Source organism: Bidens hawaiensis, unplaced genomic scaffold (assembly GCF_021521415.1).
Source record: "Bidens hawaiensis isolate Kalapana, Puna unplaced genomic scaffold, B.hawaiensis_p1.1 tig00020931_1, whole genome shotgun sequence".
Classification (NCBI taxonomy): domain Eukaryota; kingdom Viridiplantae; phylum Streptophyta; class Magnoliopsida; order Asterales; family Asteraceae; genus Bidens; species Bidens hawaiensis.
The window spans coordinates 323,715-346,949 of NW_027493235.1; the positions used below are offsets into that span (position 1 = coordinate 323,715).

The 23,235-nt window shown below is 33.5% G+C and overlaps 2 protein-coding genes across 2 annotated transcripts; both read right to left on the minus strand.

The window, feature by feature from the left end:
* Window positions 1–2,998: 2,998 nt before the first annotated feature.
* On the minus strand, window positions 2,999–6,341 carry LOC143562336 (magnesium transporter MRS2-1-like). The gene is made up of 5 exons (XM_077050166.1): window positions 5,773–6,341; window positions 4,908–5,036; window positions 4,385–4,723; window positions 3,328–3,375; window positions 2,999–3,258 (listed from the first exon to the last, which is right to left on the minus strand). The coding sequence occupies exons 1-5, from the start codon at window positions 6,319–6,321 to the stop codon at window positions 3,028–3,030; spliced, it is 1,296 nt and encodes a 431-aa protein (XP_076906281.1). The 5' UTR covers window positions 6,322–6,341; the 3' UTR covers window positions 2,999–3,027.
* Window positions 6,342–10,757: 4,416 nt separating this feature from the next.
* On the minus strand, window positions 10,758–18,919 carry LOC143562337 (putative protein phosphatase 2C 58). Its single transcript, XM_077050167.1, has 12 exons — window positions 18,826–18,919; window positions 14,751–14,881; window positions 14,433–14,496; window positions 13,321–13,429; window positions 13,011–13,164; window positions 12,758–12,883; window positions 12,465–12,588; window positions 12,306–12,382; window positions 12,145–12,197; window positions 11,996–12,050; window positions 10,963–11,171; window positions 10,758–10,879 (listed from the first exon to the last, which is right to left on the minus strand). Exons 2-11 carry the CDS (start codon window positions 14,865–14,867, stop codon window positions 10,965–10,967), a joined length of 1,086 nt encoding a protein of 361 aa, XP_076906282.1. The 5' UTR covers window positions 14,868–14,881; window positions 18,826–18,919; the 3' UTR covers window positions 10,758–10,879; window positions 10,963–10,964.
* Window positions 18,920–23,235: the final 4,316 nt, after the last annotated feature.

Here is a 23,235-nt window from a genome sequence, read left to right on the forward strand (position 1 = left end):
CCCTTTATTTCCTTGAGATCGATTAATATACACACACACACAATCAAGATCTTTCAAGTTTGATTGAAGATTAAGGTGCTAGGAAGGTATACACAACTATTCTATGTATCCTCTATGTTTAATTGTTAGTTTTATTGGGTTAATTGTAAACCTTTATGGCTGATTTCTTGGTATTATGATATTCATGTGATTCTTGATTTAATTGATGATGATTGATAACTAGTTTGATAGTATTGCATGTTAATTGTTGTGTCCTTGATTGTGAGTTCAAATAAAACCCTAATCTTGTATGTATGGTGTGATTGATATGCATGGATAGTAGTTATAGTGTCTAGAGGGTTATATGGATGCATGATAGTTCATAGATTGTTATTATGATGAGTTTTGATGTGAACAGATTCTGGACAGAACGTATATACGATGTTTAACTGACTGTAACGAAGTGTAAACGTGAAAATTGATTGAGATTGTGGGTACTGCAGTAAACTAGGTTGAGTCTAGTTTCTATGAAGTATAAATTCGTAATTTTTGGATAAGTGGAAGTATACTTTTATGATTTTACAAAAACATGATGCAAAGCTGAGCTGTTAGACCTGCTGTTAGGTTATGTTGTAAATGTTATATCTCATGAACTACGAGACCAATTGGGTTGGTTCCACTTCTGGAGGTTGACTCACTGAGTTAGGAACCAAACCCAAGTGGTCTTGCATTTATTGGATTTTTCGTTTAACGGGAATTGTAAATAACATTCTGTTGCGCATGAATCTGACTGATATGAGTTTGCTGTAATGTTTTGGTCATTATAAGAAAAATATGTGGAATAAAAATAAGATGAAATATGTTCTGGAAACCTAAGATATGTATGCTTCTGTGGTGATTTTTGGTGAATTAATTGAGACGTTATGATCGGTGAACTAGTGCAATCTTTCAAGTAGAAATTCTGTCATAACGAAACTAGCTGCTGAGTTGTATAGGAATGCATGAAATATGATAGTTTTTATAAAATTGTTGTATTTTGACCAAAATACCCTTGCGGGGAATAGTTGTTAGTTGATTGCCATGAATTGACCAAATTGCCCTTATGGGGAATAATGGTTAGTTAGTCTTTGTTTGTTGACCAAAATGCCCTTACGGGAATAATTGCTAGTGATATACATTATTAGTACGTGACACGAAAGTAATTGCTCACTCATGTATCGTATCACAATTTTACTTGTTTAAGTCACACACGATTCACAAACGAAACACGAAACATGTTACGTGCATAGGTATTATGTGCCGAGTCTAGAGACTCGTTAAACATTCCGATACTTAGAAAATCTCTTTGTTATTTTAGAACGCTAGAGAGTTTTCTACGACGCGCATCACTCGGTGATCTAGATCGGATATTCTTCGCAAACAGTGAGTTCACTTACCCCACTCTTAAACTGCTTTCAAACGTTTTTCACTTGGGGGAGATAACATACTCCGATAAACATATTTTCTGAGATAAACGCATATGAAAGATTTTGTTATAAATTATATATCACTTGTAAAGGCTAAGCGGCATACGTAACATTTGAAGTCCCACACATCGGACCGGTTAATATTTGGAATAGCGAGTCACTTTTGGGTAGTACTACTGGGTTTGACAAACCCCACCCGACGCTAAGCTCAACTGGAGGTTGAGTGGGTGTAAATTTTGGCTAACACTTACCATGGTCTGGAGGACCTGGTGACGGGCACTTGATAAACAGTCAGCTTCGGTCGCGAACCACTTAGCGATACTGGTTGTATAGATTAGCTACCTATCGATATATAATTTGACATAACACTATCTGGTAATGCAAAACACTTAAACGCTGTAACGTGGTTACACACTCAAACGCTGTAACGTGGTTACACACTTAAACGCTGTAACGTGGTTACACACTCAAACGCTGTAACGTGGTTACACACTCAAACGTCGTAACGGGGTTACGCAACACTGAAACGCCGTAACGGGGTTACGCAACACTGAAACGCCGTAACGGGGTTACGCAACACTGAAACGCCGTAACGAGGTTACGCAAAACGCTAAACGATTTATCTTATTTAACTTGTGAACTCACCAACCTTGTGTTGACACTTTTAGTATGTTATTCTCAGGTAGCCGAGGCGGGCGCGCGGTTTAGGAGCATGCATTAATGAAAACACTTTTATTCTGCAAACTTAATTTTAACAGTTACATTTGGTTTTAAGTCGTCCTGCGTGACGCAACTTTTGAATTAAGGTTTTACGCTTCCGCACTTACTTTCATTTAAACGTTTTTCTTTGGTTTGATTATAACTAATGATTCCGATCCTGCCAGTTCAAACCCTCTGACGGTAAAACTCCGTTAGTGGATTTTGAGGGTGTGACAGAACCTCTTCAGCTTCTAGGTCCCAAAGCTTCGTTTTTAGCAGGATTGGCTTTGCTGTTCAAAAGGGGGTTGCGGCGCAGCTTGTTGCCCGTTTGCCTGCCACTTTATTGTAATCGTTTTATAGTAAATTATATAAAACTTCGATTGTTATGGAAAAAAAAAAGTATTTGTTATTATTTTGTTCTTGATTTTGGATCTTTTGTTGTAATTTTTATGTTTTTTTCTTTATTATTATAAATTATTGTTTATGTAGATTGGTATTGTTTCTTACGTTCTCGGTTTTTTATAAATTGGTATTATTTATTATGTTCTCATGATAAGATTAAAATATACATGAATCTTTCCCTACTATGTTATATGCATAATTAGCATAATAATATCATTATAAATACATTTAAAATTAATTTTACTGTTTCATAAACAAAATAACTAATAAATAACAAACGGACCATAAATTAAATGAGCTCGAGCTTAGGCAAACTTGGCTCAGCTTATTTACACTAATAATCATACAAGTCAAGAAAACCACGAAATAATATTCAAAATAATTTATTAAAAATTCGCACCGAAAACTAAAGTCAAATTCGAAATCCTAATTACAAGTCAAACCCACCCAGAAAAACCTCCTGCTTATTTTCACTGACCATTTACAAAGGCATCAATCTTTTGTACTTGAAAAACCACAAAAACGAACCGAATAAAACAGCTCCGGAAACGCCAGTGGACACAAGTACCCATTTGAATGCAGATGGATTCTCAAACAAAGATATCTCAAAGTTCATCCCAAATATTCCTGCTACAACCCCACAAATGGCGACTACGAATGTCGCTGTCGTTAATACCAGTTCAAACTGTATGAGCTGGTTTCGAACGTTATCCTGCAGATCAAATGCTCGTTTAATAAAAAAGATTTCAACACTAATACCTACATAAGAAGAGAAACATACCAGTTGAATATTGATGAAATCTTCAGTATCATCAATGTATTCTTTCAGCTAGTACACAAACAAAAAGGAAGTCATAAACAAAGTAGAAATTCATCATCATCATCATCATCATCATCATCATTATTATTATTATTATTAGGTGGGCTGGATAACGAATCAAAACGGGTTTGGGTCATAACAACATTTCTGGTAAGGCTCGAAAGGGGTCAGGTCTGGTTGACCCGCTAACTTTTTTGCCCTCGTGTTTTGAACTTTATAAAAAAATAATTTTTGAAATGGACTAATTTGGTAATCATAAAAAAAATGCCACATAAACAAGAAACTGGTCAACAGGTCAAATTACCATATTAACCTATTTTGGCGTTACTATTCTTTGACATTAACCCTTATGAAAACTATATAAGAGGTTGTAAGCCTTTTGGGTCATTTTTAACTAAGCCTGTAAACGAAGCAAACGTTCAGTGAACCTTTTGTCGGGAGGTTCGTATACGAACAAAACCTTTTGTGCATTTAGTTAAACGCATGAACATGAACAGAAGTCTCTTTCGTTCATTCATGTTCATGGACTTATGTTTGTTTATGTTTGTCGTTTATATATGCATCTGAACTTTAGGACCATTACAATTAAGTCTAGTTTTATTAAATAATATATCATCCGTTACAATTTAGTCTATTTTCATTATTTTCTTAGATATCCACGTTTACTTTTAACCGTCTGCTTAGTTTATGTTCATTTTACACTTGTGTGAACCATTCATTTATACGAGTAGCGAACAAACATAAACACATTCATTTTTTAACGAATGAACATAAACAAGAAAACCCCATTCGTTTATTCGTTTGTGTTTGATCATTTATTCGGATAAAGTTGTATGAACGAACACATGCATGCCTCATTTATGTTCGTTCGGTTCATTTACACTGCTTTCAATCCATTTGACTAGTTCCATTTTCGCCAAGTTCTTAAAACTTACCAATTTAACCCGCGTTAAAGATATTATAAAACCCGAAACAGCATATGTTAAATATGTTAATTTTGAACAAGTGAACAGCATACCGATGTAAGTTTATTAAGCGTGCTGTCAGTGACAACAAAATAAGCTTCTAGAAGCATTTCCAGCTCATCAATATTTTCTGCAGCACCCTCCGAACTCTTTGTGCTTTCATGTCTGCTTCTTGCAAGGCTCAAATTTCTGTCAAGCCTAGCATTTTTTGGAGGTGAACAAACCGGAGATATTGGTGCAGAAATAGATTGAATCCCATCCATTGATCTGTGTCCTGCCAAAGATTGATCACCACCGTTGAATAACGAGTCCATTCTCCTTTTCTTCTCGGTCAAATACATTTCAGCCATATCCCCATCATCATCCATCAGTTGCTCTATTTCATCTCTTACCTATATTCAAGTGTCAAACATATATATGTAAGTAGCTAAAAGGGTAAAATTGTCATTAAAAAAAAAACTAAACGGAATTTTTAACAAAGCTAGTGTTTACTCCAAACCTGGTATCTATGGGTTTGGCAAAAATAACAAGTTATGTAATTTACTCTAATAATAACCAGGAGATGGGCTAGTTGACCTTCTGAACTCTTCGGGTCAATGCAACTAGTCTGCTTTTTAATCTGCGAACGCGTTCCAAGTTTGAAGTACTGATCGTTGATGTAAGTTCATCTAGCAATGGATATGCTTCAATTTCTAATTCTGCTGCCTGATGAAAATTAATAAGATTTTGTAACGTATGAAACCAAAACAAACTGTTAGGCTTTTAGAGAAATATGTTGCAAGATGCATTGATACCATAATAACCTTCTAAACAACATAAAGCAAGTTATGTTTTATGGACATATAATATAATCTTAAAAGGCCAGGCTATACGGGCCGCGTAACACATACAAGTATACAACCCGTATGATATGGTGAAAATGTATATATGGGCCGGTATAAAGATAAAAAATGTGTTCTACGAGCTGTCACATAAGATTGTATAACTTTAACGGAACTGACTAATGTGAAAGTGGTGTGTTGTGTCAAAAGTTATACGGCTCGTATGATGTGACATGTATATGGTCTGTAGACTTGGAAACGAACCGAATGAAGCATGTTCATGTTCGTTTAACATTCACCCAAGAAAAGATCGAACTATTAAACGAACGGAGATTTCTTGTTCGTGTTCGTTCTTTAAGAAAATGAATATTTTTGTGTTCATTTATGTTCGTTCGATAACAGTACAAACAAACGGTTCATAAATGTAAACGAATAAACATAACTAAGCTAAAACCAGTTCAAATTAATGTGAACAAGGTGTTGGGCCCTGAAAAGTTATTACGAGTAGATTAAGTTGTAACAAGCCAAAAAGTTTTGAATGTATATATTAACAAATGAAACGGACAAACTTAAACAACCAACTATAAATGAACGAACATAAACGAACTAATACAACATACCTGTGTGTCGAGAAATGTACAAGCAGCCTCAAGAGCAACTTCCAACGCCTTAAACTCAAAAGGCAAATAATCAGGTGATATGCATCCAAACACCCCCCTAAAACTCCTACCTCCTTTCCTTCTACCAAACTCCGAGCTTTCTGATCGCCAAACATTCCCATTCCCATCCCCTGCAGCTATTAACCGCCTCTGCAACTCCACCACATACTGCAACACATAACTATCAAGAGAATTCAAAAGCAAAACCTCATCACATGTTATAATACACCGAATCTGCTCCAAATTCACAACTATAGCCTTCTCTCTGCCAAGAATTGTTGATGGGTAGACAAATAATGGATCAAGTAACCGAAGATCGCGTGCAGGAAGATCGCATCTTCTCATCATTGTGTTCTTGTCAACTTCAATAACTTCTGACTCACCTGTTTCAGCATCCACACGGATCCATGATCGAACACCTTGACCATGTTTTTTTAGGCCTGAAACATCTCTAGGGTTTATAACGGTTGCAGTTTTGATCGGTAGGAGACGTTCTTTTAGATCTTCCATTAGTGAGGTCTAATCTAACTGCAATAATAAATATGTAACAATTTAGCATATGATCTGCTACAAAATGTACATATAATATGAATCTGATTACTTCATCACATACAGACTTTGGTGACGACTACAATGCTGCGTAATTTGCGAAAATTCATGTTTCTACAATTGAATCTGATTACTTCATCAAATTTTACGCGATTACTGAACACAATCAACAAAATGTAGGCCTTTAAATGAACTGAATGCTCATGAAATGCTCGTGAACTGTTCAGCATGAAGTTCGTTTATGCTAGCTTATTTTACAAGCAAACGAACATGAACAAAATACTTTGGTAACGAAAGCACGAACACGAACACACATTTTGTTTGTTCATTTACGTTCATAAACGTTCGTTTATGTTCGTTTAAATTTTAATAAGTACGTAAGTAGTGGGAAGGTTCATGTACATTTTAATCTTAACATAAGAACGTAGGAAATAATACCAATTTATAAAAAAATGAGAACGTAAGAAATAATACCAACTACAATACCAATCTACATAAACAATAATTTATAATAACAAAGAAAAAGACCTAAAACTTACAACAAAAGAATCAAAATCAAGAATAAAATAATAACAACAACAAATACCAGCAAATACTTATAGCAACAAAAGAAAAAATCTAATTATAACAACAAAATATAAATAAGCAAATACTTATAATGTCTGTCGATCGAAAATTAACAAATACGAACACAAAATAACAGCAAACACCTATAAAAATAAACCTATTACTAATAGCAAATTGGTTCACTGTTTTCATGTTAAGAATAAAATGCATTTGATCCTGTTTACGTAAGTAGTTACATTAACATAAAATAAACATAAAAGGTGCTTGTCTAAATTATACACACACTTTGGTCAATTATGCTCATTTGTGTTCGCTATGTTTATTCTATTATATGTTCGTTTGCGTTCGTGAAGTGTTCGTTTAGGTTTTAAACAAGCGAACATGAACATGAACGAACACAAACATGCATGTTTTCTTATTGACCGAACATGAAGGCAAAAATGTGATCCATTATATATTTGTGTTCATGTTCAGTTAAAGTTAAATGTACAAACACAAACAAATGAACAATACATGCCTACGTTCGTGTTCGTTTACAGACCTAATAAAATGTAATGAAATGAAATGACTTACTGCTTCATCGAAAACCGACAAACTAGCGATCAAAAAACCTGCAACGAATCCATTATTATTATTATTATTATTCCGTCAACCTAACTACACGCAATTACTAAACAGTAAGCAGTAAACACAATTAGCAATAAAATGCATGAAATAATCACTTGCTTACTTACTGAATTAGGGTTTAATATTATGAAATAATATTATGAATGCAGGCAGCACGAGCAATTAACAACCTGCAACGGAAATAATGAGAATTAATGAAATGATTGAATTAATAATAATTTATAATTATGATTATGATTTGGAAGCGAATGAATGATGAGTGTACCTATGTGTAAAGTGTGTATATGATGGATGATGACACACACTCGTTTGATTCATTCTGACGCCTGGTTTAAAGTGTAACATAACAGGGGTGGTCCGAATGCATGCTGTTATACGACGGCGTTTTGGTTATTATTATTATTATTATTATTATTATTATTATTATTATTATAACTTGTAAGATGGATCAATCTAAGTAATCATTTGGTATATCTGATGTTCGAGACAAATTAATTACAAATCTAGAATTTGCTACATTTAATTGGTAGTTGGGCGGTGAGATACTGCGATGAGGACTAACGATTAATCAGGATTAATTAGATCGTATTTTAATGTATATTTTTCAGTTTTATATATACACGCACACATTTTTATATGCAATTTTCAGTTTTATACATACACAAACATATTTGGGCCAGAAATTGGCTAGAAACCGCAAGTTTTTGCTAGAATCTCGCAGGAAAACCGCTGATTTTGGTCGGAATCTCGCCGGAAACCGCCAGTTTTAGCCGAATTTGACAATTGACCGATTAATTATCTAACTAGCCCAAAATTAATCAGTAAATTGGGGACTAATGATTAATCGGTTCCTAGTCGGGATTTTTGCACACTGCTTATAACCACTAGCATGGCATTTCTTTTAATTTTTATTTTTTTGTTGAACGATCAATCAATATTTATTGAGAGAAAAAAAAACAGAATACAAGATAGCAAGCAGCTACTCAGTTACATTACAACAACAACAAAGACTAAATGCAAAACTATTACAATACATAGACGGGTAGACCACCCAACCACCTATAACTCTAAATCATTTTCAAGCTCAAATTTCCTCCATTTTTCCCGAGAGACACAAGTTTTTCGACCTACTACGGATCCAAAAATACTTAACGCTCGTATTTCACCAATTGTAAACAACAATTCAACGGTTTCCCCTCAAATACCCTGCGTTCCTAGCCTTCCAAATATACCAAATTGTCGTTAGGCAAACTGCATGAAAGACTTTAACTTTCCATTTAAATAAACTATAGTGTTTGTACAAATCCAAAATATTATGAGTGGTTTAGTCTAATGACAAAGGTGAAAAATGAAAAAAAAAAATAGTTCAAAAAAAAGTTGTATTTTATCTTTATCAAGTACTTAAATTTTTTTCAATGTTACATTTTTAACCTATTTAGAGATTATATAAACAAATTATTTATGAACATAATCCCATAACTTATAAATAGATAGTTTATGGTTTGACAAATAGTTTTGATATTGGTTTTACGAAAATATCATAATGCTTCTTTTCAGTTAAGAAATTGTTTCAGCCAACTAAAAGCTTTCACTTGGCACATCCTTCTGTGTTGGAGCTGCAAATCTTTAGGACTACGATTTGACTTGAGATTGCAACTTGGTAGTTGGTGGCGCCTCTAGTACAACATCATGCCATCATGGATCTCCTACGCCAATGCTAGAAAGGTGGTGTAGAATCTAACACAAACAAATGAATCTACCACAAGATGAAAATTGTTGCTCTAATATGTAGCAAGCACTTTTTGAAAATAAAATATTTTAGAAGTCCAGACAATTTTGTCTAACTAATCGGACAAGATGACGATTTTGATGATTTTCCGTATTCTTTTACCCACTAACCGACATAACAGTCTTCAAGTCTAGCCCAAATATGTCGGATCCATTAATACATAGACATGTGGCGAGTCTTTAATGGTTGTTGTATTCTCTCGGAGGCTAATGTGCTTCTGTCAGATCCAACGGATTAGGATGACTATTTTGGGTATTAGTTAAACTAATTTATTTTTTATAGCATAATTACTCTAGTTCAAAACTGTAATTACCTTTGTTATTTGTATGTTTTGTACGCTAATTTTATTTGTACTGGGTCCCACTCTATATTGTATTATCATCAACTATCACAGATATCATTAAACCATTAAACCAGTAATTGATCCAACATTTTGAAGAACATCAATTGTTGTCTCCAAATTTAGCATGCTAGTATCTAAAAATGTTTTCTACTACGGTTTGGAACTAATGAGCAGAGGCTTTGGAATGATACTTTTGATAAGTGACATTGAGACAAAATATATCCTGATCCATGATGATTAATGAACCGGGCTCTACTAATGATACTTAGCAGATCCATAACAGAGAATCGCCAAGCGAAAATGGTCCTCTCGTATTAATATATGGTGGTGATTTATCTACACAAGTGACTGATGGAGTGATGGCCTAGGGATGTCCTTGGTGTTTGTAGGTGAACATATTTGAAAAGTGATCGGTCCAAGTCGTTTGATTCGTCTGTGCAGGCTGCAGACGGAGTTGCATGCCAGATCTGTAAACCATGGTATATATGGAAGAATCAAGCAAATATGATGGATTTGACATGAAGTATATGCTAGTTGAACCATATTTTAATGCTAGAGATGGTCATTTTCAACTTGATGATCGCTTGTTTATTCATTCCAATAATAACAATCCGGTTTTTGTACCGTTTTCTTTTTTATTGTTGAGGTCAAGAATCTTTAATAGGAGGCATGTTACGGTATAATAAGCGAAGGGTCCATGATTTAAGCTTTGTATTATCAAGAGTCTATTGTGGTTGCACTTAAGTGAGCTGATTAATGAGAGAGATTCATTGATGAAGCGAATCAACTTCTTCTATTGTGGTTTCAATGAATTTTTAGTGTCATTCGATGACCTCTATAGTTTTATTCAATCGCTTCAACGTTATGATTCCTTTTCTTTTTCCAATTAAAATACAAGACAAATAAAATACTATTTTGGTAAATATTTTTTCAAAGCAGATTGTTTTCATATATATTTTTCGCTGACACTAATTGCAAAAATAATCGACCTTTTTCATGATACTCATGACACGTAAATGATCCGGTCGCTAAGCTTTCATGATTTTATAACTGAAAGATATTGTCATAATATGAAGTCAAAGTGTGGTATCTGATACTGAAGTAACCAAATTCAATGTACAACCTTCAATGCATAAAATACAAGTCATACTAGCAAGATTGCACCCGAATGATCAAATCCAGCACCAGAAAAACTAGAAACCCAAAATCATCTATTGATCATAAAGAAAAAAGCCACCAGCATTTACAAAAACCATGTTGAGATATGAAAGTTTACCACTAGTTTGACCCGGGTACTTCTTGATCATTATTATTATTATTATCATCAGATGAAACTGAATCCAACGGTTGTGAGGTGGACGGACCGGATTTTGGCTTCTTGAACTGAACCAAGATCATAGTCATGTTGTCACACCCTTCACCACCAGATACAGGTGCCAAACACCTATCAAACACGTTCTCACAGATCGCCGAGAGCTTACTTTCCTGCATCGTCATTCATGAATAATATTAGTGAGAATCATTTTATTAATAAAATGACTGTGAGAACCCGTTGTCAGAAAATCACAAGACCCGCCAACACCTACTAACTAGGGATGTGCATGAGTCGGTTCTGAGCTCAGATTGAACTAAAAACCGAAAATTTGGTTTTTGGGTTTTTTAAGAGCGTTCAGTTTCGGGTCAAACGGGTTTGATTTTGGTTTTTTGGTTTTCTCATTCGGGCTAAAAAAAGCCCGTAATAACGATATAGGGCCTAAACCTTTTTTTATTAATTAGTAATTTTTATTGTGGCAAGTTAATTAATGATTAATTAATTACTAAACATTTGAGCATAAAATTTTCGGGACACAAGATTATTGCAGGTTCAGTTCGCTTCGGCCCTTTTAGTTTTGTCATTTGGGCTTGAATCTTTTGGACTGTTAAAAGGTCGAAAATAAACTTTAGCCCTAAAATTTTTGGTCTACATGATTTATTACAAGATCGATTTTTTGTTTTTAAGTTTTTCGGGGTTCGGTTAATTTTTTTTTTGTTTTTTTTTTTTGGAAAACAAACATAAAACCGAACCAACGATTCTGGGTCAGATTCAATTATTCTGGATAGACATCATTATTTCGGTTTCATGCACACACCTACTACTAAGATCAGATGAAACACAGCTTGCGCTTAATATTTCGTCACCTCTTGTTGGTGTACTATTATATAGTTTGATGATTAAATGAAGAAATTATAAGTAAAAGGAAAATAAGTAAGCAGTTTTCAAATTGGAAAATAAATCAATATATGCTATGATGAGGTGTTAATGGACTTACAGTTTTTAGTTGTTCACCAACAAAGTCCACCAGTTGTTGGCTTGACATGCAATCCCTGTACAATGTATGCAACTTCATGCAATTAGCCCTGAAGTAAAATACATATAATAATAATAATATTATTATTTTTATTATTAAATAAAAGATACCATATTCCATCACAAGCAACAACAAGAAACTCATCATCCTCACAAAGCTCAACCTAGTTAAGGAAGAAGAGGAAGAACAAGTTATGTTATTGTTATCTAGAGAATAGATTATTTATAAAAACAAGTAACTTATATAACATGCAACTTATGATGCTGCATACTGTGTTTATATCAGGATTGGCAGTTAGAATTTGCTCTTCAGGGGTAAGTGTTGAAATCCTTTTCAGCTCCATGTCACCTGCACAAAACATAAAAAACTATAATTCAGTAAACTTTGCAAAAAAATAAAATAATAATAATATTTAAGAAATGTGAATTACCGATAGCTCTAGCCAAGTTTAGAGTCCCATTAACTCGACCGTATTGAATATAACCACCAGCTTTATATATCCTTTCTTTCTCAACCTCAAGATCAGGCTTATGATCCTTTGACATATTCAACGCCTGTAGAATAAATGCATATTCACGAGTCAATTTAATTATAAATTTCATATAATGAATAATCAAACACACATATTAGCATGTTTTCTCCAATATGAGCATGCTTTAATAGCGAGTTATTATGTAAATAGATATTTTAGCAACTTAATCTTGACCAGATAAACAACATTACCTGACCCTTCCGGGATAACACGCATCTAGAATCGCCAGCATTTGCTACAACAAGTTGGTTGTTACGTATGATTGCAACGCACGCTGTGCTACCGCACGTGGGCCCATCATAATTCGAGTGTGGTCCCTACATTATTCATTGAAACAATAAAAACTTTAGCCCTAGATGCAACATTATATAAGAAACTACTAAACTACCCTTGACTTTATTCAACTGATAATATTATTACATATTAGTTATACAGAGAAAGTACCTCTTCAGAAGACCAATCATCCTCCATTGCTTTTAAATTGCCACTTCTTGGTGACCAAATTAACCCTTCTATCATCCCACTGAATTGATCCATTTTATTTCCCAATATAGCTAACTCTCTCCACCCGCGTTGTCCACACATCATCTCATCCATTCTACATAGTAAGTATACAAAAAGTGCTCAAACGATTAACAAAACAGTAAACACCTGCTAAAATTATAAAGCATTGCATCAGTTTGTCGCGTTTACTTATTAATGGGTTGATTTGGATTATAAATTGCAGACTGTATAAATGACAGATAAAAGTAACCTGAGAAAAGATTTCTGGGCAGCAGTTCCAATATCACCAGCAGAATAAGCTTCATGCTTGACCACTTGTTGGTGAAGAAACTTAGCACAGAACTTAGAGACTGCTTGACCTGCAAGCTAACACATCTCACTACATATATTTTTCAACATAAACCTCAATTTGCAAATCATACAAACTTTTAACTGCTGCTAATTCTTCCTTATATTAAGATCACATAACAAAAGTGTACAACATTAAACTGTATCCAGTGGCGGAGCTACCTTTGTAGCTACGAGTTCGCCCGAACTCAGTCTATTTTCGGTTTTATATATAATCTTTAGTACGCATTAACAAGCGAGCCCATTCTTTTTCAGCGACCGAACCCATTAAAATTTTAAGTGAAAGGAAGAGAACATTCAAGATAGATAGTCATAGTGGCGTTTTTAGATTTCCTGACGACGAACTATAACTCTGATTTTAAACAAAGATAAGAAGGTGCTGAAGAAGTCATTAAAGTATTAATAAATGCCATTTGCCAAAGGTCAAATCCTAGCCAAAACCTATTTCTTTTAATTATAGGTATTTAAAAAAAAGAGTTGAAAAAAAGAGTACAACACAGCAAATTGAACCAACAATACGCTGCATTGCACACGTCATTTAATTTAATAGTTTAAAGCAATTTTATAAAATTTCTTACTTCTTATAGATCGTTTCGTTTACGGATATATCTATTTTACGATGAAGCTTTATCTTTTTATTAGTTAGCCATAACTGTGACAAGCTCCATACAATGGTTATTAATTTTTGTTATTGTTAGTTACTGGTTCGGTTTCGTTAGCATTCGACTATAGGACACCCTTAATTATTCGTTAACTGTGGTTTATTTATTGCTATAATAGCTTTCTGTTTGTGTATTGTTATCACAACTTTTGCCGATTTACGAGGAAAAAAAATTATACAAGGGCTCATTTTTTAGTATTCGTTTGGGTCACCAGTCTCGAAGACGGCCATAAACAAAATCTAAGGACCGAAAAATTCCAAACCCGTAGAAAATAATTTCTGGCTCCGCCACTGATTGTATCAAATCATTATACACTATAACACTAATATCATGTATGTCCATATGTACTTACCTCCATGACCGTCATAAACACCAAAGAAAGATGTGGAGTTGTCCAAATCAGGTAAAGCAGCATGCTACAAAACACCTCATACACACACATACATAAACACTCGGTAAATGATATAAAACTCAATCAATCATACCCAGTAAAATCCCACCGACAGCAGAGCTATAGGTAGGGTCTGGGGAGGGTGGGATGTAGGCACACCGTACCTCTATCCAAAGGAATAAAGAGGTGGCTTCCAGAGAGACCCTCGGCTCTAAGAACATGTGTATGAAAAAAAAAAAAAAAAAAAAAAAAAAAAAAAAAAGTTTTGGGGGTACTTACAGCGTCTTCCATTGATGTGCGCCACCCTTGCATGGATGACACGCCATATCTCAGCTTCTCATTCTCACCATCTTCAGAGGTCTTATCAGTTTTGGGGGTACTTAGGTAAACTCCCATATCTAGCAATTAACCTGAATGTTAAACCCAAAACCCTATAAATCATGAAAAGTATTCCACATCTTTAATGAACAAACATAAACAGAATAACATCAAAACAAACACAAAACGGGCACATTATCAACGTTCACGAACACAGTCGAACAAACATGGCCCGTGTTCATGCTCATTCATTTATGAAACGATCAAACATGAACGAACTTGTGCCAAAAAGTTCACGAATAGTACCCTACTTAGAGTTATTAATCACAGTATTACAATAATTACACCACATCAGCAAACATACCTACAAATCACTTCACAACTTTTTAAACAACACATATCAGAATTCAAATAAATCATGAAATCAGAACACCTAGGTCACAAAATCAACCAACATATAAACCAAAATTACTAAACATCATAACAAGTGATTGAAATTCAAACAAAAAATCAACGAGTTATTGAAACAAATTACAAAAATAAACGGACGTAAACAACCACGTTAATGAATGTTCATGAACACAATCGAACAAAATGGCCATTGTTCGTGTTCGTACATTTAGTTAATCGAACGAAAGTCGTTGTTCATGTTCGTTCATTTATGAAACGAACGAAATAAACGAACTTCATGCCAAATAGCTCGCCGAACGTTCGGTTTATTCAAAGCCCTACCTAGAGTTATTAATCCAGTATTATAATAATTACACCACATCAACAAACATAAATCCAAGTCACTTTCACATATTTCAAACTACCACATATCAGAGTTCAAATGCAATAAGAAATCAGAAGACCTAGGTCACAAAGTTAACCAAGCATATAAACAAAAATTACAAACATCATAACAAATAACTGAAATTCAAAAAAATTCTAGGACTTACCAAAAAAAATTAATGAAAATCACCTTTAATGAACAAGCATAAACAGAATAACATTAACGAACATAAACGGGCGTAAACAAACACATAACTGAACATTCACGAATACAATCGAACAATCATGGCCTCTGTTCGTGTTCATTCATTTAGTTAATCCAACAAAATTCCGTTGTTCATGTTCATTCATTAATTAAACAAACGAACTTCCCGCCAAACAGTTCGCCGAACGTTCGGTTCGGTTCGTTTACAGCACTACCTAGATAAATAAATATTACGAAACATCAACACAAATAAATAAAATTCAAACAACATCTATGAATTATTGAAACAAATTAACAAAAATCACTACAAAGGTGCAAATAACGATGATTTCATAACAAACTAGAAAGTTCACGAACACAATCGAACAAGTATGGCCTCTGTTCGTGTTCGTTCATTTAGTTAATCAAACGAAATTCATTGTTTGTGTTCGTTCATTCATGAAACGATCAAACATAAACGAACTTCCTGCCAAAGAGTTAACGAACCGTATTAATCACAGTATTACAATAATTACACATTTACACCACATCAGCAGACATAAATCCAAATCACTTTCACATATTTCACTATCACACACATCAAAATTCAAATACATCATGAAACCAGAACACCTAAGTCACAAAATTAACCAAACATTTAACCAAAATTACTAAGCATCAACACAAACAATTAAAACTCACACAAAATCTATGAGTTACCGAAACAAATTAATCATAACCACCTTTGATGAACAAACATAAACATAATAACATTAACAAACATAAACTTCCAGTAAACGAACACATTATCAACCATTCACGAACACAATCGAACATGGCCTCTCGTGTTCGTTCCTTTAGTTAATACTTCCCGTCAAACAGTTCGCTGAACGTTCAGCTCATTTACAGCCCTACCTAGAAGTACTAATCACAGTATTACAATAATTACACCACCACATAAATCCAATTCACTTTCACAATTTTCAAACTAGCACGTATCAAAATTCAAATACATCATGAAATCAAAACATTTAGTCACAAAATACACCAAAATTACTAAGCATCAACACAAACAATTAAAATTCAAACAAAATCTACGAGTTACTGAAACAAATACTGTAAAATAACATTAACGAGAACATAAACAGACGTAACAAACACAAACGAACAAACACGGCCTCTATTCGTGTTCGTTCAATTAGTTAATCGAACGAACAGTTCACGAACAGTACTAATTCAGTATTACAATAATTACAACACATCAAACTAACTCGTATTATAATTCAAATACATCATGAAACCAGAACATCTAGTCACAAAATACACCAAAATTACTAAGCATCAACACAAACAATTAAAATTCAAACAAAATCTACGAGTTACAGAAACAAGTAATGTAAAATAACATTAACAAGAACATAAACCGACGTAACAAACACGGCCTCTATTCGTGTTCGTTCATTTAGTTAATCGAACAAACAGTTCACAAACAGTATCAATCACAGTATTACAATAATTACACCACATCAAACTAACTCGTATTATAATTCAAATACATCATGAAACCAGAACATCTAGCCACAAAATACACCAAAATTACTAAGCATCAACACAAACAATTAAAATTCAAACAAAATATACGAGTTACAGAAACAAATAATGTAAAATAACGTTAACAAGAACATAAACGGACGTAACAAACACAACCAAAAAAACACGGCCTCTATTCGTGTTCGTTCATTTAGTTAATCGAACGAACAGTTCACGAACAGTACTAACTCAGTATTACAATAATTACAACACATCAAACTAACTCGTATTATAATTCAAATACATCATGAAACCAGAACATCTAGTCACAAAATACACCAAAATTACTAAGCATCAACACAAACAATTAAAATTCAAACAAAATCTACGAGTTACAGAAACAAATAATGTAAAATAACATTAACAAGAACATAAACCGACGTAACAAACACGGCCTCTATTCGTGTTCGTTCATTTAGTTAATCGAACAAACAGTTCACAAACAGTATTAATCACAGTATTACAATAATTACACCACATCAAACTAACTCGTATTATAATTCAAATACATCATGAAACCAGAACATCTAGCCACAAAATACACCAAAATTACTAAGCATCAACACAAACAATTAAAATTCAAACAAAATATACGAGTTACAGAAACAAATAATGTAAAATAACGTTAACAAGAACATAAACGGACGTAACAAACACAAACGAACAAACACGGCCTCTATTCGTGTTCGTTCATTTAGTTAATCGAACGAACAGTACTAATTCAGTATTACAATAATTACAACACATCAAACTAACTCGTATTATAATTCAAATACATCATGAAACCAGAACATCTAGTCACAAAATACACCAAAATTACTAAGCATCAACACAAACAATTAAAATTCAAACAAAATCTAAGAGTTGCAGAAACAAATAATGTAAGATAACATTAACAAGAACATAAACCGACGTAACAAACACGGCCTCTATTCGTGTTCGTTCATTTAGTTAATCGAACGAACAGTTCACAAACAGTATTAATCACAGTATTACAATAATTACACCACATCAACAAACATAAATCCAAATCACTTTCACATATTTCAAATAACACGTATCATAATTCAAATACATCATGAAACCAGAACAACTAGGTCAGAAAATTAACCAAAATTACTAAGCATCAACGCAAACAATTAAACTCAAACAAAATCTACGAGTTACTGAAACAAATTAACGAAAATCACCTTAAATGAACAAAAATAAACAGAATAACATTAACAAACATAAACGTCCAGTAAATGAACACATTATCAAACGTTCACGAACACAATAGAAATAAAAACGCGGCCTCTATTCGTGTTCCTTCATTTAGTTCACAAACAGTTTGCCGAACTTATCGCAATAATTGCACCACTGCACCACATCACTAGCACATATCATAATTCAAATACATACATCATGAAACCATAACATCTAGGTCACAAAATTATTACTAAACAATTAAAACTCAACAAATTATTGAATCAAATCAACAAAAATCACCGTAAACAACGACGAATCGTACAGAACGTCAATCGCGAAACGATAGAAGTACGATACAGTATCGATGAGTCATGAATTTGAGTGTAAATTGTGTGAATAACTGTAATTGAATGAGATCTGAACGGTATTATTATTATTATTGTTATTATTATAACAGATTATTAACAAACTAACTTACGAAGGAATTGGATTGGATTGGATTGTCCGTACAGTGGAGTTCCAGTGGACGCACACAGAGTGTTTGTTTGGGCTTTTATCAATTATTATTATTATTATTATTATTATTATTATTATTATTATTATTATTATGATTGTTGTGACGCGGGTGAGTGAAAATAATAGGGGATTGGATAATGGGTGGATTGTTTTATTGGAGACAGGTGGAATGTGTATATTGGGCCTTGATATAATAACAAAATATATGTGATTTTGGGGTTTGGTTGAAGTATAAGGAATATTGGTTTGATTATTGAGGGGCTGTGTGTCTTGTGGTATTTTCTAAGTGATTGTGATAAGGTGTGAAAAAAATAGTGTGTTGGAGGTGGTGTTGAAGTAATAGTTGGAGATGTTGGTTTAATTGTTGTTTGGTTTGAGTGTAGGGTTCAAGTCAAAAATTAAAGGGGGGTTATTAGGTTTTTTTGTTAGCTAAGTTGAGTTAACATTATAAATAGAGACAGTCAAGTTATGGATTGTTATGAAGTTGATGTAACTAAGTTAGGGTCCATCAAGAGTCAAACCGAGTCAGGGTTTGAGAGTTGTAATTAGTTTTTTGAGTTATATTTTCTGATTAATATCAACGAGAGTTATTCGTTTAGTTCGTGTTTGTTTATCGATCGGGACTTGAGGAGACTTGGTGTAGTGGGTTGGCGTCCATGTCTAATTCAGTTAGTTTGGATGTGTATAAGCGGCCTCGATAGGGACGTCAAGGGCGTGAGTGTGGAAAAAGTCGTCGGTTGTTCAATCAACTGAAGTTCAAATCGCAAATTGAAAGTTTAGACTTGAAAACTGATCTACTACCTAGTTGAAGGAACAAAAACAAATGGTCCAAGATCTTAAGTTGCTCATGTCTAACAGTGACCCTTGACTGGGGATGATCGCGACATCTTCGATGAAAAGAGAGCCGAAATAAAGGCAAAATACATGAATAACTAACTATCTTAGTTTTGATTTTTTTTATGTTAAGTTATTTTTTTATTGTAACCATTTTATTTTAGAGTAGTAATATATTTTCGTGCTATTTTGTAATTAAAACTAGTAAATTTACCCCGTGTGTGCCGCAGGTTTCAGATGTGGCTAAACACGTAAAGAGTGTTCGCAAGTTTCAAACAGTGTTTGTGATAGACACTTAAATGATGCAACATGACAATAAGTTTCACATTTTGGGGATGGCAAGAAGCCTGAGCCCGCCAAGTATACTTGATATATGGGACGAGTATACTCAAAACATGATGGGTATAGGGCCATGTATGGAACTAGTTTTAAAAAAAATTCGGGTATAAGGTTAGGTGATGCCCGACCCAACCACATATGCTTTTACCAATACCTGATACTCGAATCATATGCCTGAAAATTTTTAATTTTATTTTCACTTAATCCTTGTGTATTAATGCTTCATTTTAGTATGTTTATTATTAGAGAAAAACTTAATTTTCTTATGTGTTATGTAATTATTGATATTATCTATCTAGGATTTAAGTTACATGATTTGTGAGTTTGTACTAGTGAATGAGTGACCAACTTTAGCTTGTTAATTAATATATATTTCTAACTCTCAAGTCTCAGTTAATCTTTATTCTAAGAAAACCCAAAGTTTTATCAACCTATAGTGCAAAACGTTTGATCTTTAATTTGTGCAGGCAACATATATATAAGTGACTGATAAGCACCAACAAAACTACATGTAAATAAGTGAACTCATAGTCGTAGTGGTCATAAACTTTAGTATATTATTCTTAAAGGGTCTGGTCAATTCTCTCTGTCTTATGTTTGAGACTTTAATTATATAACTTTACAAGCGTATATGATGGCATCTCAGCATTGGAATGGGTCAGGTATTGTGATTGATCTCAAGGATGTACTTTCTCTAGTTAACTAAAGTTTTATGAGATGACTCTTAGCATCATGCTAGATGTCCTTTTCATACTAAATAGTAAATATTATGAAGTAACACGTGTGCTTCGATAGTCAATGGCAAGTACATCAAGTGGGAGTGAGTGAGTGAGTGACTAGAATGAGAGAAAAATAGAAAACAAAAGCTTTTTCAGGCTCATAAGTCTTGCCAACTCATGTTGACTATAACAAGCTGATAAGTTTGACTGGGATCTTAATCTTTATCTTCTTGTTTTATATTTTTTTATTGTTGTATATAAACTAGGTAAAAATAAGCACATTAACTTTATTATAAAAAAACCAAGAAAACTCTTTATATTTGTTAATCTTGTTTGATCAATGATTGAGATTAATTATCAACATTTGTGTAAAATAATTAGAATTTTTGGGTTATCATTCATGTAGTTACAATTGTGCAATGTGTGTTGAAAGTTAAAGATGATAATTTATATGGTGATATGGGATTCTTGTTTGATCATTTGCTTGATATGATTAAAAAATGTTAATAATGTTAATCATGGTGTATCCGAACTTGAATTTGGTGTTATATGTTCCATTATGTTGAATTGGTGTTTAAAAAGGAGAATTAGTCCCAAAAATTATTGTGACTCATGGAATAATGGTTAGCATAGTATACATTTGTTTGAAGAACCCTTGCCCGGCGGCAGGCCTGGCTTTGAAGGTGTGTGAGTCGCATCTTCGATCAGGACACTTTTCTTTCGGGGGCAAAAAGTTGATATATTTACTTTTTATAAAATAATTCTTATGTATTAAATGGATTTTGATCACTCTAAAAAATATTTGGTCCAAACAAATTTTTAGGGGGTGTTTGGGATTGCTTATTTTCACCAACTTATAACTTATAAACTTTTTAAAAAGTAATAAAATGTTTGGGATTGCTTATATTATGAGAGGAAAAGTTTCATAAGTTACAATGTTGTAACTTATTAACTTAATGAAAAGTTATAAGGAGGTAAAATAAGAAATCCCAAACACCCCCTTATTCTAAATCCAATGGTTAAAAGTTAGGTTATTAGGCACAAACCAAAATGACAAAAATCAATAATAATAAAAAAAGATTAATAATCCGTAAAAAAAATAAAGAAAACGCCGATCAAAATAAGGCCCCCTGGCTGGTGACGCTTCGTCATTATCATTCCCCATTCCAAGTTCCAACCCTCCTTCTCGCTGTGTTCCCGAGTTTACTTAACGAATAAATGAAAAGGAAAACAAACCATTTCCATTCCTTTCCCTTCATTTTATTTTCCTTTATTTTTCATCCAATTCCTTCCATTTTTTGAAGGAAACAATTACTCTTCTTTCTATCTTTTCTTTCCTTTCTCCCTTTTAATGAAACTCGGAAACACACCATCCTCTACTTTCCTTCTCTTTCTTTTCCCTAAAAAAATTCAGGAACACAACCCTCTTATTCTTTCTCCCTCTTTCCTTAAGTTGAACTCGGGAACGTAGCGTTAGTTCCCTGCCATCAATCACCACCATCTCCAGCAGTCCACCACTGTCGGCGCCACCAAACAGAACATCTGCCACTGCCATACCAACTTAGTGACTCATCAGGGTATGGTTTTAAGTTTTAGCTATTGGATTATTTTATTTATAGTTGTTCCGCTATTCGGTTGAACGATTGGATATTTGGATAATATATACTGCGAAGTGGTGATCAAACAATTTGCTGTCAAGAATGCTACGAGAGCTTCACGAATCATCGGTTAGCTATTATTGTATTTGATTTTATTACTATATTTTTGTTATTTTTATTGTTACAACGTTAATGTCGTTTAAAAAAATTAGCTTATATATTTCGTTACTCGTAAGGGTTTACGGCCCTTTCGACCCATAAATTATTGCAAGTGACTCGTGGTATAATGGTTGGCGTACCATACACTTGTTTGAAGAACCCTTGCCCAGTGGCCGTTTGTCAATTTGGCAACAAATACATGGAGACGTAGCATACGTCGAGTGTAATCGGTTGGTTGTTTGAGGCTTGGATTTATAATTATAAACATGTAATTTCACATTGTCACTTAACTTTTTAATAAAATAGATAGCATATGCTTACAAGTAAAGGGCATCAAGTTGATGTTTGATAAATGATCGAGTCTCTAGGTGGACCACTATCGCACTAAACATAAATTGTTTGAAAATCTCACTTGTTACAAAAGCAGTTACATATTGTAATTATTAGACTATAATGTATTGGTGGTTGATAAATTTTTTTTTTGTACAAGGAGTAAAGCTTAACACATTATTAATTAGTTTCATTACACATCAAACGATTTACAA

Bases quoted from the DNA above. Each gene is read 5' to 3' on its own strand.
- LOC143562336 (XM_077050166.1), bottom strand. From the start codon at position 6,321: ATGGAAGATCTAAAAGAACGTCTCCTACCGATCAAAACTGCAACCGTT. The intron at 5,037-5,772 runs GTATGTTGTATT...AATTTTCATCAG, and splicing joins GTACATTTCTCGACACACAG to GCAGCAGAATTAGAAATTGA. The intron at 4,724-4,907 runs GTCAACTAGCCC...ACTTGAATATAG, and splicing joins TGACCCGAAGAGTTCAGAAG to GTAAGAGATGAAATAGAGCA.
- LOC143562337 (XM_077050167.1), bottom strand. From the start codon at position 14,867: ATGGGAGTTTACCTAAGTACCCCCAAAACTGATAAGACCTCTGAAGAT. The intron at 12,383-12,464 runs GTAATTCACATT...TGTTTTGTGCAG, and splicing joins AAACTTGGCTAGAGCTATCG to GTGACATGGAGCTGAAAAGG. The intron at 12,198-12,305 runs GTATGCAGCATC...TTCCTTAACTAG, and splicing joins CCAATCCTGATATAAACACA to GTTGAGCTTTGTGAGGATGA.